The sequence below is a fragment of the Camellia sinensis genome, chromosome 14, assembly GCF_055761805.1.
Source record: "Camellia sinensis isolate YWXY chromosome 14, ASM5576180v1, whole genome shotgun sequence".
NCBI lineage: Eukaryota > Viridiplantae > Streptophyta > Magnoliopsida > Ericales > Theaceae > Camellia > Camellia sinensis.
This window is the reverse complement of record NC_138974.1, coordinates 95559510-95577904: the sequence shown is the minus strand read 5'-3', so window position 1 is coordinate 95577904 and position 18395 is coordinate 95559510. Positions and strand designations below refer to the sequence as shown.

The following is an 18395-nucleotide window of genomic DNA, read 5'->3' as shown; positions in this document are numbered from 1 at the left end:
CTCCTACAGCACGTCCTTGTACAATGCTCAAGTCTCTAGGCTGAGTAGCAGGAGCAACTTTTAATTTATTATGAGCCCACTGAGGAACAACGAGAGATTAGATCTCATAGAGTTCAATTCCCTTTCTCAACCCATGACCAATATGAGCTCATCCTATCAAATATTTCTATATTTCCTTTGAATTGCTCATATATGTATCCTATGAATTTCATTTCGCACTAAAAACTATTCTAGGAGAAGTTCGAATCTTGGACTGGAGGTGTACGATCTAGACTTGAATTCTTTAATTACTTAAATTGTGATGACTGGCTTCCTTTTTCTCTTTATTCTTTATTTCCTTCGCTTCGTTCTCCTTTTATTCTTGTTGAATTGAAGTGTCCAGAAAGTGTTTCCAAATACTTTTCTTCCAGTGTTGAAATTTTGTTTGTCCCAGAGGGTGCACGGGTGAGTTCGGGGTGCCGGGGAAAAAGTTGAAACTTTGAGCTGCTGGGCCAGGGCCGCACGAGCGGAGCCCTAGGCCGCACGTGTTGTATTGTACCACACGAGCGGTGGGAGTGGCCGCACGAGCGGCCAAGCTTGACTCCCAGAATTTGGCTACTGTCTAAGAGCGCACGAGCGGAGAAAATGGCCGCACGAGCGGCCAACTGGGCAGTCCGAAACTCTGTTTTTTGTATCATTTTGATCCAAATATATCTCTCATTATACTCATCTCCCTCTCACTCTAAAATATATATTTCTCCTCCTTCTCTCTAGAAAAACCTCTCAAACATCTACACCTCTTTGATTTTGCCCATCTTGGGTTATGAATGTCATCATCTCCTTCAAGATCTTGAAGAATCTAAGCTAGGGTTTCATTTGGTGGAAGCAAATCCAAGGCTCTCTCTCATCTTCAAACTCTAGGGTTTCATCTTGCTCCTTCTCAAGCCCTTGAGGTAGGGTTTCCTTTGAGTTATATGTGTATTTATGCAAGTTTCTTGTTGATTTTGTGAAACCCTCTATGTATTTCGAAAATGGAGCCTAGGGCTCAAGAAATTGTTGATTTTTGTTTAAAGAAAAACTCATCTCATCTTCTTTTAAAGAATATTTGAGAAGTGTGGAACCTTATAGATTGAGATTGACATGTATGGAGAGAGTTCATAAAGAAGATGAAAAATGTTTAGATTTTGTGTAAATCTAGAAATTTGGGGCTTTTTGTGAAAACATGGAATTCCATGGAGTAAATTATCCTTTCTTGTGTTTAAATGGGTGTGTGAGTATGGAGTTTATATTTTGGTAAGAAAAATGATAATTTCCTTGATATATGAGAATGAGGAATTTACTTTTAAGATTGTTGCTAGTGGCATGGAAAAAAATAATTTATTGTGAGAAGATAGTTATTGAACACTATTGACTTTGAGAATTAAAAACTTGGAGGTTGATATCGAAAGTCTCGCATAATCATGGAATGACTAGAATGTTATGAAATATGTATAATAATGGGCTATTGCTACGTGTTAATTGACACCGGTGGAACATGTGATTAATTGTGTCATGGTATTGGAGGAAGGTAAAGAAAGAAAGGCTATGGAGTGTCATTGTTGCATCGTGTCTTCATGTAAATTTTGTCATTTCTATACATCATGGCATGAGTTTTGGAAAACATCTACATTGAGAAAAGTTATATTGTAATAAGAACTATGAGAATGTTAAAGGGGTAAATACGTGGTAAGTCCGGATAGAGGGTGTAGTTGTATTTGATAAGATGGCCTGAGTGTCCTTGGTGAAAGACCAGAAAATCGCACGGATAGGTGTCGAGCCTTCCGGTTAGCACCGGTAAAAATGACAGTTTGGTAGTGCTTGTGGAGCCTACTTGCAGACACCAGCCTAGGGATTACCAGTGATGTATTTACCGTCCCCTTTTTATTTAAAATTGGAAGTGTGGGGAAATTAATGAGGTTGTATAAATGTTGACTGAAAGCATGGTGGTTTTCAAGAAAGGCATAGTATGAGTTTTCCTTCAAATGGCATGGCATAACATACCCATTTACATAAAATATTGTGAATCTTGCATAAATGTACATACTTTGTTAAGGTTTCTCTACTGGGCTATATGCTCATTCCTATGGGTTTTGGTGCAGGTAAAGATGTGGTGATCCCACCGAATTGAGGGCGTGGAAGTATTTTGAGAAGAGTAGTGCACTCTTATTTTGTTGTGATTAATTGTAAAGCCAAGGGCTATTTTGGTTTGGGTCTGAGTGACCACTTTTGTGTAACCAGGCTTATACCTTGGAAGATGTAAGCCCTTAAGGGCATTGTATTGTTTTGAGAATGGATGCTTTACATGATATAGATTCATATGTTTTGTATTGATGAATGTATACCCGCATGTAAAACCTTTGTAAGGACTCAAATTTAATTATGTAAAGACGGGCGAATTGTTGTTATTGTTGAGTGAATGTTGATCACTTGTGGGTAGTTCTTGTCATTTTTTTGGGGGCGTTACATAAATTGAGTCGGGCAAAGAGTAAGGAATTGCCCTATCTTTATAAATTCAAACTTCGGTTTTTTTTTTTTTTTTTTTGGGTTGTAATTGTTCCCTATATGACATGATATGATATGATGATTGGACAAAACAAGTATTTTAGAATCTATTGGTGCATTAAAAAAAACGGCTACTTACTAGCCTATCTTATTAATTAGACTTATTTACCTATGAATTCTTCACTATAAATTTATTGACCAGATTAATAAATTTGTCACTATAAATTTATTCATTAATATTCACCATCCTTACTCATATTCACTCACTCACTTATAAGAATCCATCATCATCTTCCACATACACAAACAACAAAGATAGATTGATAAATTTAGCACTGAAAAATAAACCTAAATTTGGAAAAAGACAATAACAGTGGTGGTGGCGGGTGGATAGTGATGATGGTGGTGGTGGTGGTGGGTAGACGATAGCGGTGGTAAACAATGGTGATGTGAAACTTTTGAAAAATTTTAGGGAAAAAGACAAAGAGATAAAGAAAGAAGATGGGAGAAAATGGAAGATTTTGCTAAGTATTTAATGAGGGCAAGAGTTATTGGTGCATCCAAAAAGTCAATAGGACTTTCCTAAGGGCTTAGTCCCTAGAGGGAGGTCATGGATTCAACTCTCCTTAGGGAGAGTTGAATTAAGGGGACAAGCACTTGGTACTTTGCAAAGCATGAGGAGGTTAACTTCCATAAGTATTAACCAGCAAATGATTTTCGCTGATAAAAAAAGAAAAAAAAAGGCAATAGGACTAAATGATAATTAAGTCTACTTAATGGGACTAATTGATAATTACCCTTTAAAAAATATACAATATTTATAGGTATTTAAGTCAATCTTATAGGACTAGCTTGGAATTATTCACTTTTTCAAGTTAAACTACATTACCCTTGAAGTTTAAAAAAAAAAAAAAAATAGTTAAACCCACATTTTTTCAATAACTATACTAACTTCCCTTTCTTTGTTAAAGCAATTGAAACTAATGCAAATGGTGAACAAACACTAAAATAAATAAAGATAAATATATATTTTAGCAGAAAAAATGATAATATTATATTTTTCATTCACATGACTAGCGAATTATGGATAAAAAAAACAAAAAAAAAACAAAACAAATTGTCAGCTTTGTTTGCCAAATGGGGTGGGCTAAATTAGCCTACAAAAAGACAAAATAGGCTAATTTAGCCAATAACACAAAATGTCATATCCAAATCATAATCATCATTTTTTTCTCACAACCATCAAATCAATTACAAAAAAAATAAAAAATTTATCCTAAACAGAATCTTTTTAATTAGGTTAAAATAGTCAAAAAATAAAAAATCGAGGCTAAAAAAGTTTGTCCTAAACGAAACGTAAGTTATTATCAGAATTTAATTGAATTTTTTTATTCACAAAAGATGGTTAATTACTTTTGACATCTTGTAATCAAACACGTTTTTTGGGAAGTCTTATACCATGTGTACCTTACCACAAAAATATATAATTTTATCATAAATTTTTGCAATGATTACGATATTTTTTGTTATGTCAATTTGTGATGAGTTTACATATTTTGTAGTTGATATTATGAAATTTTGTGATAAACTTACATATTTTATGATAGGGTGCATATGATATGCACTTCACTTTTTTTTGCTCCAATCAGTTTTTACCTACATTACTATTATTTTTTAAATAAAAATAAAAAAACGAATCAGTTTAAATGGTAATAGAAAAGTTCTAATATAAAACAAAATAAAACTAAGGGCAAATTAGTCTTTATAGTTTATAGTTTGTGTATTGTGCCATTTTGATTTCTTTCATTTCAATTGATTCAATTTTAACCATAAATTTAGTGTTATGCAAATCAAAACTTTAAAGAAAATCAGTATAATTATGTCAAAAGTATAGAATTGAGTGTGCTTCGGCCATAGGTCCATTTTATAGACTTTTAAGGGCATAGATCCTAGGGCCTTTTTGTTTAGGTCTGTAAGGACAAGCGGATAATTTACTTGGTCCATAAGAATAGCAAATTATCTGTACAAATTGTGCCCAACAACCCATCTCTCACTTCAAACGGTGATGAAGACGAAAGTTTTTCGGACCTATCGTGGTCGTTGATCTCGCTGTTGTTGGTCTAGTCTCCGTCAAAGGATCTGAAAATGGTGTTGGCGTAGGACAAGGGTTGGATGATGGAGTTGAAAGCAAAACTAGGGATTTTGATGGTGAAAGAGCGATGGAGTATGGGGGATCATCATCGGTAGCAATCTCAGCGAATGGTATAGATGATGGAGATAGAGGGTGGTGGTGGAGACACTAAGAGTCGGAGGAGAAAGAAACTCCATCATTAAGACTCTTCATCTCTTTCAGTAAAGGTGGGTTTTTTAGTTTTCATACCCCATCATTATTTTTACTTCAAATTTTGCTAAAAATACCAAAGAAAACTAGAAGAGAATCAATATAAGGGGAAATTAGGTTTGTCATGATTTGGGAGAGTGGATTAGATCGGAGTAAGGTCTTAGCGTAAAAGCTAACTTGCGCCGTGGATGATGGGTTAGTCTTCTTTGCAAGAAATGAAGAAGAAAAAAAGAAGAAAAAGCCATTGATGAGCTTCTCAGACACTTCCTCAATTAGGGCTTCCTTCTTCTAATTCCATATTTCCTCTTCTTTCTCCACTGCCTTCTCTTCCTTATTCCCCATCTCCCCTACATATATATATATATATATATATGAAGAAATTTATAAGCAGACCAAAAAATCAATAAATGGGTTTGTGAAGAGAGATATAGAGAGTGACTCTATCTGTACATAATAGATTTAATTTGTACAGATAAAAAAAAATACTAGTATAGATAAATAAAAAAAATATTATAACAGATAGGTTAAAATAATTTGGATAGATAGGTTCAAAAATCCAACAGATAAAATAAAAATTTGAACAAATAGTTTAAAATAATTTGATAGATAAGTTCAAAAAAGTGAATAGATAAAATAAAAATTTGAATAGATAGGTTCAATAGATTAATTAAAAATATTAAAATAATTTAAATAGATAGATAAAAAAATATTAAAATAATTTTGACATATATATAAAAATTTCAACAAATTGATTCAAAAAATCAAACAGATAAAATAAAATTTTGAACAAATAGGTTAAATACAAAAATTTCAACAGATAAGTGGTGTTTATGTAACAAAATCTGTTAATGGACTTTTTGTTATAGGGGTAGGAATATGGATTTATGAAGAATTTTCTCTATAATTAATTGTATTTTTTAGGACAAATTGCACTTTAGTTTTTGTGGTTTGAGTCATGTGCGGTTTACCTTCAAATATTTGAAAATGACCACGTAACCCTCACATGGTTTGTAGACTGAAGTGCACTATTAAACATTCTGTCCAACTTAACAGCAAATGTGAAATTCGTAGCAAAGATAAGGGGGTTATATGCCCATTTTTAAATTTCAAGGAGGTAAATTGCATATGAAATAAAACACAAGGAGTGTACTTTAATGACGAAATACAGGGGTACTTTAGTCTTTTTAATTAAATCGTTAATGGGCCTAATGGTGCACTTCAGTCTACAAACCATAAGGAGGGCTATATGATCATTTCTAAATGTTAGGAAATAAATTACACACGACCTAAATCACAGGGAGGTAAAGTAAAATTTATCCTGTTTTTTAAACTTTAAGGAAAATTAGTGTAATTTATTTTATTTTATTTATTAGGGAGTCTAAAAGGCTGGGCATCCGAGATTGTGGAGTTTTGGGGCTTAAAAGCCCAACATATTGAAAAATTAATGGTTGGTCTAGGGCGATACATAGTTGTATCCCTCACCAATCACAATTTACCATGCTCCCTCATGTTTCCCAATCATCCAATACAAATTCGTTGGTCTCTACCTCTTTTACTAATCACAATACCGTTGGAACAATACATGGCGTTACCCCAAGACCAACTAATAACTTCTCCAACATACCACATTAGCATTTATGACTACGCTTGATTTAGTTTTGAAAGATAATTTTGTGAAAAGACTTTTGAAAATTCAAAACTTGTTTGGTTACGAGTTTTCAAAACTAATTTTTTGAGTTCTTTTTTTTTTTTTGGGTGTTTTATTTTTTATCTTGTAGTCAATTTTTTTTTTTTTTGGGCAATATTATAGTCAAATTTGTTTACTTTTTTTTTATTTTTTATTTTTATATACCTAATCTAAATTTATGTTTTAGAAGTATCTAATTTAATTTATAGGGCAAAGTTTCACACCATATTTTTTATTTTTTATGAACGTTTTAAAATTTTTAGCACTTCTTTTCTAATTTTATATCCACTCAATCTACACACATTTAAAACGTTTCACACTTAAATACAACTTTTTATAAAATTACTGAATAATGAGAAATATACAAAAAAAAAAAAAATTGACACAATTTAAAAATTAATATAGTTTTAATGTTTTATATATTTGTTTTTATTTTTTTTTGAGTTCTTCACATTTTATTTAGGGGAGTTTTTTTAAAGTCCTTCATATTAAGATTTTGTAAGTAAATAACATAAAATATTTTCATAGTAGTTAAGATCCTTTAACGTTTCTACAGAGAAAATTCGAACCAGAGAAATTTTGTCCGACTCAGAGAAATTTTGCCCCGACTTAGAGAATTTCAATTTTTACAGAGAAATCTTTCACAAAGAAATTTCAAAATTTCTTTGAGATCATACCAAAGAAATTTCGAAATTTTTTTGAGTCGGGCCAAAATTTCTCTGAGTTGGGTAAAATTTCTTTGAGTTGAAAATGTTGAGAAACCTTAGCTAATAAAAAAAAATAAAATCTTGGACCTCTCTTACTACACAAAATTGGAGAGGGATGTTTCAGTAATTTTTCCTTTTATTTACTGTTTAAGTCTACCTAGATCATATAGATCTAAAACATAAAAAATTATTTGGCCAATACTTGAAAACCAAACAAAATCAATTTTGTGAAAATCTTAAGCCAAATAGATTTTGGGTTTTGGAATGAGTTTTGAAAAACCTTTTGATTCTAATTTTCTGAATTCAATTTTTTGAAAATTAAATTTTTTATTTTTTGCATTTTTTATTTTTAGTGAATTTTTTAAAAATATTTTAAGTATTTTTTCGTATAATTTTTAGATACACTTAATATAAATACAATGAAAAAGTATAACATTTATGAATTTTGTTTAAAAAAATTTCATTAAATACCAAAAATATAAAAAACACAAAAATTCAATATATTTTCTTATTCTTATATATTTATTAATTGTTTGAAAATTATTTTTTTAAATATTTTACTTTTAAGTTTATTTAGATGCATTAAAAAGTAAAAAAATTACTTAAAATATGAAAAAAGAAATATTAAAAATAAAAAAAATACAAAAAAAACTTAGGCTCTGTTTGGTGGAGCTTTCAAAATATAGTTTCACACTCACTTTTGAGTGTGGTGTTTGTGTAGCGTTTTCAAAAATTAATTCTACACTCACTTTCAAAAACTCTTTCCAAGCGAAAAATTTGGGCTAACCAGTTGTCCCACCGGATGTCCCATCGATCATTCGGTTGGTTGACCGGAACAGTGTTCGGTGTTATTTTTATTTATTTATTTATTTATTGCATGTTATTTTTATATTAAAAAAATATATTTGTGAATTTTTTTAATTTTTTTTTATGAGCTTTGAATAAAATTTTGTGTTGTGTGTTGTGTGTTTAGTTATGAATTATAAGTTTTTGTATCAAATATCATATGTCACATCACCAAATTCAAACTCAATTTAAAACTCTTTTTAAAACTCAAAACTAAACAAATTTTTCACACTCAAATCGTGATTCCAAAACTCACAAATTCAAAATACAATTTTATTCTCAAATCATAATTCTAAAACTCTACCAAACACTATCTTAATTTTTACAAAATTAAATTCAAAAAATTAAACTATCAATAGGTCCTAATAGTTAGATTTAATTCCCATCAAGTCCTATTAAAATTAAGTTCTAGTAAAATCATCGCTAAAAATAATTTTTTGTAACATTTTTGCATTTGTCGCTAAAAATTGATAATTAGTGACTTTTTTGTCACGAATTTTATAAATAATCACTAAAACTTACCATTAGTGATATTTTTCTATGACAAAAATTTCAAACTATCTCTAAAAATTATAAATTAGTGACATTTTTTTTGTGATGATTTTTTTAAACTGTTATTAAAAATCAACTATTAATGATATTTTTAATAATATTTGATAAAAAAATATTATTAATTATTATAAGATTTATTGGATAATAAATACATGGGATTTATGGGTATGTTTGGTTTGGTTTTGAGAGAGTACTTTTTAAAAATTGTTTTGGGAAGAAAGTTTAGAAATTTTTTTGGTTTGTTTAGTTGTGTATTTTGAAAGTAGTTTTGGAGTTTGGGAGTTTGGAATGATTTGATATTTTGTTGTAATTGAGTAGATGTATGTGAGAGAAAAAGTGATTGAGAATGAGAGATGAGAGAGAAAAAGTGATTGATTGATGTGTAAGAGAGAGAAAGTAATTTTGAAAATTGTTTTGGAAAAATTACAAACCAAACAAGGTTTTAATTTTTTTTTTTTTTTCCCAAAATCACTCTACAATGCCAAGCCAAATATACCCTATAAGCCTATGTTTGGGAAGTGGTTTTTGAGGCTTTTTTTGCTAAAATAGCCATAAAAAACGAAATAGATTTTTTAACTCAATAAGACAAAATATCACATCTAATCCATAATCATTACATTCTTTCTCTCACAAAAAAATCAAAAAAATCAAAAATGTCAAAAGTCCTTCTTAAACCAGAGTTTTTAGTCTTAGACTAAAATAATTAAAAAAGCTAAAAAATCAAAACGCCAACCTACTTTCCCAACGAAGCCTAATCTCTAGTGAGATTTTGGATTTTAAAATGAGTTTTCAAAAATCGGATTTTGAAAAATTGATTAAAATGAGTTTTCAAAAATCGGAAGCCAAAAGGTTTTGGAATTTGAAAAATTGATTAAAAAATTTAACCAAACGCACACTGCATGTTTAAGGCGGTACAGCTTCGATATTTGTTGTGAACAAAACAATCAGAAGAATTGGGGACTCAATAGGCGAACCTTAGAGTAGAGTAGAGGGTTTCTCTTCACCAGGGTTGGGCTAGCAATGTTTAGTTCGTTGGGTCAGAATACTGATGTTTGCGATGCCAAGTTTTATTTCTCGATTAATGTTAGAGTTTTCAAAAATTCGACTAAAATTTTGACCAAAACATAAGTGTGCGACCCAGGTCTCACACACCTTGGAAAAATTTTGGTAGAATTTTTGGGTCTAACATTATTGTTCATTCTCACATCATTCTGAATGTTATTTATAATTACGTTTTGATTGATTGTTTTGTTATTTGATGGGAATACAATCAGTTTTTTGATTTTAATTGTTTTTTCACGATGTAATGGTTTGGCTGTGTGGTGGTGTGGTGTCTCAGAGACAAGGAATATCACGAGGAGGGAGAAATAAAAGAGGTCCAATCCAATCGAAGATTGAAAAACAAGGCAGTGATGGAGGAAAACACCTTGATTAATAGTAGTTCTTCTCTTGTTTCTGGTAGCGAAGGTGAGAGCAATACACTTGAAAGTGAGAACTGGAGGGGTGATTTTTGCAACTCAGAGTAAGCTTTATCTGCACTTCTCTTCATATCATTATGTTTTTTTTTTTTTTTATTTATTGGCTTTTTGTTTAATTTTTCCATAGGAATTCATGCTTATTATTATGCTTTGTGGGCTGAATTAGTAACATTGACTCCGATTCGACTGAATTTGAAATTGCGGGACTTCATTACGGTCCTTATAGCGACGATGACGGCTTTCGGTATGAAACCAAGGAGATCAATTTTGTTTGGGATGGATGGTGAGTTTTAGTAGTAGTTACTCTTTCTTTTTATCACATACCAGTTTCAGTTGCCTTTACTTTTACTCAATAAATTTGTTCATGGTTGATTTGTGTCGAGGTTGTTAAAATTGGAAACCTACCTTTTGGATAATGATAAATTTGATATAATACATCTTTTATGCTACAATAAATTGTTAACTACACGCATTTGCATGTGCAATTCAAAAAAAAAAAAAAAAAACATATATAATGTAGGTTGCTCAAGTGGGAAGGACTTTCATTATTAAATCCAAGGTTATGGGTTCGAGGCTCATCCTCTTTTTTGCATAATTTTTACAAAAACTCCAAATATAACTCCAAATATAGAGGTGTTTTGGAAAAATTCAAAATATGAGACAAAAATTGTCAACACCAATAGCAGCATTCACTTTATATATTAGAATAGATATGCTCCCCTTGTCCCAACACAAAAGCAATTAATATGCTCAAATTCAAATTCAAAGGTGTTGATTCCCATCGTTGCCCCTTTATTTCTTACTTTAAATATATTCTTTGGCAACATAAAACTTTTGTGCATTGACTTTTCAAAAGTGGACATGCGCATTGTGGTTGGGACGTCCAAAAATGGAATTATGGACTAACAAAATGGGGCAGAGGGAGTAGTATTTACTAATAGTAATTATTAATGATAATTGTTAAAATTGTAACTAACATTGCTTTTAGATTGAAATCCAGTTTTCATTTCTCCCTCCATTCAATGGTTGGTGTACATTTTATTTTTTCCTCTTGCTCCAACTCCTCTTCCCCATTTTTGTCAATCTTTATTTTGTGGAAAAGGTTTATTTTCTTTCACATTACGTGGCACAATCTATAATTTTTTCTTTTGGGTTTGTTTCTTTACAGTGAATCCTTAGGAGTTTGGTAGTAGGATGGTTTGTTGGCTGTCATAGCGAGAGATGCTTCATTTGACTAGTTTTTTGATGGTTCATAATTCATTCAATGGCTGAGAGGTTTTCGGTCTATGAAGGCCTCACTCAATTTATTGTGTCAAAATATAAATTTACTAACAGTATGAGAGTCAATTTGACTTGATGCACCTACTATGGATAATCGAACCAAACCGAACCAAACCAAACCAAACCAAAATAGGGCTTCTGTCCTCATCAAATAGGGTTGGCCACATGATTCTTTTAGCCATTTTGCTCTGTCAAGAGTTATATGTTCAATTAATTAAATAATTCATATAATTTCTTACTACCGCAATCCATGTCAATTTAGCTCTTCTCCTTCCTCCTTCCTCCTTCTTAGACTCAAAACACATATGTTTGAATCAAAAGAACAAAACCTCTCTTTCCAATATAACACATCACAAACCCTAACTTCCCAAATCAAACCATTTATACAAAAAACTCAACATCTATGTTAAAGCTCATAAAATGAGTAGTTATCCCTACCCCAAGAGATGAAACTCAAAGGAGATGATGAAGAAATCTCGAAATGCTCCAAAACCCAAGATTTTCGAATTGATAGGAAGCTCAAGCTAAGCTCTACACTCTTTGCAAAGACACTAAGGGAGTAGATCACTCAAGCTAGATCAATCCCTAGAGAGAAGGTATATTTTAGAGAAGAGCTCTCAAAAGAGGGTTTAGAAAAGTAAGAGAGAGAAAGGAAATGTGAAAAGTGATTCAAAATCACCCAGCTGCCATCTGATATACGGCTAGTACGCTCGAGCGTCAAGTACAAAAAACTGAACTCGCTCGAGCGTCAAGACACAACTGCAAAACACACCCGCTCGAGCGCAAAGGGAAACCTGCTCGAGCGTAGATTACACTCTTCCAGTATTTTTACAGACATTGAACACCCGCTCGAGTGCAAGGCTACCCGCTCGAGCGTAAGGAAATCCGCTCGAGCGTGAAAAACACATCTGCAGAACTCTTGCAGACGGACAAACTACTGAAGGTGTGCAAACTCCGCTCGAGCGCAAGAAGACCCACTCGAGCGCAAGAAGACCCGCTCGAGCGGATCACTAAAAATCTGGGCAACAAGAGTTGGGACAAAAGCTCAACCAACCTGTTCAAAACACGCCCAATACATCTTAAAACTCAAATATATGGAATTAAAGGATGACAACAAGACATATACAACAACCAACTCCACGGAACCTAAGTCTGGGTACAACAATCAAAGAAGGAAGAACCAGGATCGCTATAATACATTTTGGATGCACGTTTTGAAATATGGTATAATTTTGTTCCAAAGCAATTAATTATCTATCCAAAGTGATTCCAAAATTTTTTTCCTTTGTTTTTCTTAGGGGAAAAATTAAATATAATGAACTAATATTAATTCAGAAAGAAGAATACCTCCTTCCATGATGTTCAAGTCTTTGAATCTTGTTCTTGAATGGTCAAATCTTAAATGTATAAACATAACCCACTCACTAAACACTTTTACAGAACCATATGGGAAAAGTGGAAGGAACAGAGTTTCAAGCCTATTCTATTCACAAAACAACGTCTGTGTTTGATGGATATCACAGGCATATATATAAATAGGCTTTGGACCCATATCCAAGTGTAACTCCTTATAACTTCCCACCATCAGGGAAGTTATTAGGTCCCATGAAACCACCATATGGGATAGTGAACAGACGTAGTTACCCATTAACTATTAAACTAATTAAATATATATAATAAATATATATACATAATATAAATAAATAAATAAAACAAACTTGTGGCATATGGACCACTTTATGGATATTCTTACATTCTCCCACTTGACACATAGAACACATGTTGTTGACTGTCGGGTAACCAACAAACTGATCATGGCCATTAAATAAAAATACCCAAACCTTAGAGTTATAATACACGAATCATGGCGGTTATACTCTATCAATTAAGTATTTCCTTCCATGTATTACATTGAATCACACTCTCAACTTTATGTGGTGTCATTCTTTATGAATAACTTCTAATAAGTTATTCTGGGTCCAATGATCCCTATGGATCAATAGTCCCAATGGACTGCATAGCATAGCATCACAAATACTTTAGGTGCACAAAATGATGCTTAATAATCAAAATGTCATGACAAAACAAAATAAAACAACTAGAAAAATTATTGAGCTAATCAATCAGTCTCATGCCCTTAACGTGTTTTGAAAACACCTTTACAGAAAGACCTTTGGTCATGGGATCTGCAACCATCATATCGGTACTAATATGCTCAATGCTGACTACTTGCTTCTTAACACGGTCTCGAACAACAAGATACTTTATGTCAATATGCTTGTTTCGGCTACCATTTTTGTTGTTGTTGTTAGAGAAGAAAACAGCAGCCGAATTATCATAGTAAACGTTTAATGGCCTAGAAAGTGAATCCATAATTCGAAGCCCTGTGATAAAATTACTTAACCAAATAGCCTGTGAGGCTACTTCAAAGCATGCTATAAACTCTGCTTCCATTGTTGACGATGTAATTATCGTCTCTTTGGCGCTCTTCCATGAAATTGCACCGCCTGCTAGCAGATAGACATATCCTAAAGTGGATTTTCTGGAATCTTGACAACTCGCAAAATCCGAGTCTGAATATCCAACCACCTCAAGACAGTCAACATGCTTGTAAGTACGCATGTAGTCCTTGGTTCCCTTTAAGCACCTCGTGATTTTCTTTGCAGCCTTCCAATGTTCCATTCTTGGATTACTTTGGTATCTTCCAAGCATCCCAACTGCAAATGCAATGTCAGGCCGTGTACAAACCAGAGCATGCATTAAACTGCCTACGGCAGATGCATAGGGAATGCTAACCATTTGTTCCTTTTCCAAATTATTTTTCGGACATTGAATTAAACCGAATTTGTCACCCTTTAAAATGGGCGCTGCATTAGGAGTGCAATCACTCATCTTGAATTTCTCCAAAACTCTTTCAATGTAGGCTTTATGCGACAGTCCTAATGTCCTTTTGGACCTATCTCTGTGAATCTCTATATCAATGACATAAGAAGCTTCACCCATATCCTTCATTTCAAAATTTTGGGAAAGAAATTGTTTAGTATCATGCAACAATCCCAAATCATTAGATGCAAGTAAAATGTCATCCACATATAGAACTAGAAAAATGTATTTGTTCCCACTAACCTTAAGGTACATATAGTTGTCCACAACATTCTCCGTAAAACCATATGAAGTAATAACATTGTGGAACTTTAAATACCACTGTCGGGAAGCTTGTTTTAGTCCATATATGGATTTCTTAAGCTTGCAAACTAAGTGACTATCTTTATCAGAACAAAAACCTTCAGGTTGGTTCATGCATACTTCTTCCTCAAGATCCCCATTTAAAAATGCTGTTTTCACATCCATTTGATGTAGCTCTAAATCAAAATGAGCTACTAATGCCATGACAATTTGAAATGAATCCTTTTTAGAAACCAGAGAAAATGTATTATGATAATCGATGCCTTCTCTTTGAGCAAAATCCTTGGCTACAAGTCTGGCCTTATATCGTTCGACATTACCATTTGAGTCTTTCTTGGTCTTATAGACCCATTTACAGCCAACAGCTTTAACTCCTTTAGACAACTCGACAATTTTCCAAACTTGATTCTTAGCCATAGATTCCAACTCTTCTTTCATAGCATCATACCATAATTTAGAATCATCCCTATTCATGGCATTGGAAAATGAAATAGGATCATCTTTAGGTCTGATGTCAAAATCAGACTCCATTGAGTATACAAAATAATCACCAAAAATTGCTGACTTTCTAGCTCGTGAGGATCTTCGTAATTCTGTAGTTTCAATTGGGACTTGAGCTACAAGCTCTATGTTGACTTGTTCCTCTTGTGGTGGAAGTTTTTGAATTTGTTGATTTTCAAGACTATCGGGTTGATTATCTTGAAAGACAACCAATTCACCTATATTCATGGGTGTTGTATCCGGATCCCGTGATTCCTTCCACTCTATCTTTCGAGGGTAACTCCCACTAGGGTCAACTTCCTCAATAAACTTAGCATTTCTGAATTTGAAAGACAATAAAATCTGTAGCCCTGGAATTTTCCGCATAGCCTATGAAAAAACCACTAACTGTTCTGGGGTCCAATTTCTTTAAATGTGGGTTATACACCCTCACTTCAACTGGACAACCCCAAACGTGTAAGTGTCTTAAACTTGGCTTCCATCCTTTCCATAACTCAAATGGTGTTTTGGAAACAACCTTGGATGGAACCCTGTTTAAGATATACATAGCGGTTTTCAAAGCTTCACTCCATAAATTTATAGACACATTAGAATAACTAAGCATGCTCCTTACCATGTCCATAAGTGTTTGGTTCCTTCTTTCAACAACACCATTTTGTTGTGGTGTGCCAGGCATTGAATATTGTGCAATAATGCCTTATTCCTTAAGGAACTTAGCAAATGGACATGGTAATTGTCCCAATTCTGTGTACCTCCCATAATATTCTCCACCACTGTCTGAGCTCACAATTTTAATTTTCTTTTCTGTTTGTTTCTCTACCTCTGCTTTATAAACTTTAAAGGCATCAAGTGCCCCGGCCTTATCAAGCAAGAGGTAGAGATACATGTATCGTGTGCAGTCATCAATAAATGAGATAAAATATCTCTGACCATTCAGACAAGGTGGAGTAAATAGTCCACAAATGTCAATGTGTATGATTCCAAGAATTTCCTCACTCCTTTTGGCACCTTTACTAGTCTTGTTGGTCTGCTTTCCTTTTATGCAGTCCACACAAGTACCAAATTTGGTAAAATCAAGAGTCGGAAGGACTTCATCATTAACCAACCTCTTTATTCTCTCAATGGAGATATGTCCCAATCTCCTATGCCAAAGAACAGAGAAGGACTCATCAACAATATTACGCTTAATGCCAATATCACCATGCAAGGTTAAAAGATTTTGTTCAAACCATTAATTAAAGTACCAAATCCTACAGAAATAGAGCCTTTAAACAAACTAAAATTTGCACTAACAAACTAAAATTCAAATCCAAACGGTACTAGTCTAGAAACAGAAATTAAGTTTTTTGAAAAAGATGGAATGTAAAATGAGTTTTCAAGATCCAAAACAAAGTCATTTTTTAAAACATGTCTGAAAGTTCCAACAACTTCGACGTGCGAACGTATCCCATTGCCCGAATAGATGCCTTGTTCACTTCCCGTCGGTTTCCTTAGGCTGAGGAAGCCCTACATGGTATTAGCAATGTGAATTGTAGAACCCGAATCAATCCACCAATCATATTGATGAGTATTAACAAAATTAGATTCATAACACACAAGAGATATGAGATTACCTTTCTTCTCAAGCCATTTCTTATACTTGGGGCAGTCTTTCTTCATGTGACCCTTTTTCTTGTAGAAGAAGCATGCATCCTTATTGCCATGATTTTTAAATGGCACTTTACCAAGCTTCTTCCATTTCTGATCACCTTTGCCCTTTTTCCATTGCCCTCCTTTATATGTTGCTAAATAAGCACTTTCCACTTTTCCATGCTTTAATCTCTCCTCCTCTTGAACACACATTGTCAAAAGTTCATTGATAGACCATTTTTCTTTCTGTGTGTTGTAAGAAATTTGGAATGCTCCATATTCCACAGAAAGAGAATTGAGTATGAAATTGACAAGGAATGACTCAGAAATCTCAATCTCTAAGGACTTAAGACGAGTTGCAATGTCCCTCATTTCCATAATGTTCTCACGCACACTCCTAGAATTGTTATGCTTCATTCCTGATAGTTTGTTCGCTAGGGTACTTGTCAATGCTTTGTCAGAACTAACAAATTGCTCTTCAATAGCCCTCATGTAGTTCTTGACCTTATCAGATGGTGGGATTGAGCCCTAATTCTCTGGCTGATATGTGACTTTATGAGCATTAGGCTTAAGCGATTAGATCGCTCCCATTTATCATAATAACTCTTTTCTGCAGCAGAACTCTCGACCCTAGGTTCAGGAGGTTCATCCACACGGAGTGCTAGATCGAGGTCCATGCACCCTAATGTTAGAAGGATTTTGTCCTTCCAGTCTGAAAAATTATCACCGTTCAAGAATGGAATACGAGAAGACTCATTAGACAGTACAGAGGTAGAAATCACTGCAATTACTAAGAACATCATTAATGCTTTAAAACAATAACTATAGTCTGAATCAACCAATGTCAAATTCAGTAACAAATCTAAACCTTCCTATGGGTAGAGGTCACTAAACTGTATTAGATTTGCTATTACTTTATAATAAGACTAATGGGTCCCAAAATATTTAAGGAAAAGAAAACTCATACCTGTGGGTTTAGAGTGTTCAATCCCTTTAATACCCAATCCATTATCTTATTCCAATTAAATTTCATAAATAACTACTTTCCTGTGGGACCAAGAAATTATTTATAAAACATAATTGCAATGTAAAAATGCCAAATTAATTTTTAATTTTTTGTGATCAAAATACTGAGAATCACATCTTTATGTCTTAAGATGTTGTGACTACTCTTAAAACAGAGTAAAATTTTTAAATATGGCATAATTTATTAATGTGAGCAAATCCTTATAGTCACAACAAATACATAACCTTTTAATGCACATAATGTATAATACATACAATCAGAGTAATATCACATGAAAAATCTCAAGACCAAACACATGTAATTCAACCTTATACTAGATTTTGCTTAAAAATTGAACCAAAATAAATTCCATAAGCCCAACACATAGTGTATTCATGCTCTTATTTCACATGAATTTTCAATGCATAAATAATTACCTTAATGCATGTAATATAATATTACATTATTTTAGATAACATGTCAATGAATCTCAAAAATTATAAAAACTAAAAGAACATGTTGTAATTCACTGTATGAAATTCAATTGAATTTGCTTACTATTTAAACATGCAACTATAATAAACAAAACATCCTTAACAGCATGTTAAAAATTTTTTATGAAAATACTAGAAATAAATTCAAGTCATTCATGCCTTTTAAA

General features: G+C 32.9%; 1 protein-coding gene across 1 annotated transcript in view; it reads left to right on the top strand.

Moving 5' to 3' along the window:
* The first annotated feature begins 9456 nt into the window (after positions 1 to 9456).
* Positions 9457 to 18395, top strand: part of LOC114322278 (uncharacterized) — a 29228-nt gene continuing 20289 nt past the window's right edge. The window contains exons 1-3 of the mRNA XM_082906484.1: positions 9457 to 9689; positions 9993 to 10175; positions 10298 to 10414. Of these exons, the coding sequence (XP_082762610.1) occupies positions 10066 to 10175; positions 10298 to 10414 (227 nt within the window). The 5' untranslated portion in view covers positions 9457 to 9689; positions 9993 to 10065. The remainder of the gene's footprint in view (positions 9690 to 9992; positions 10176 to 10297; positions 10415 to 18395) is intronic.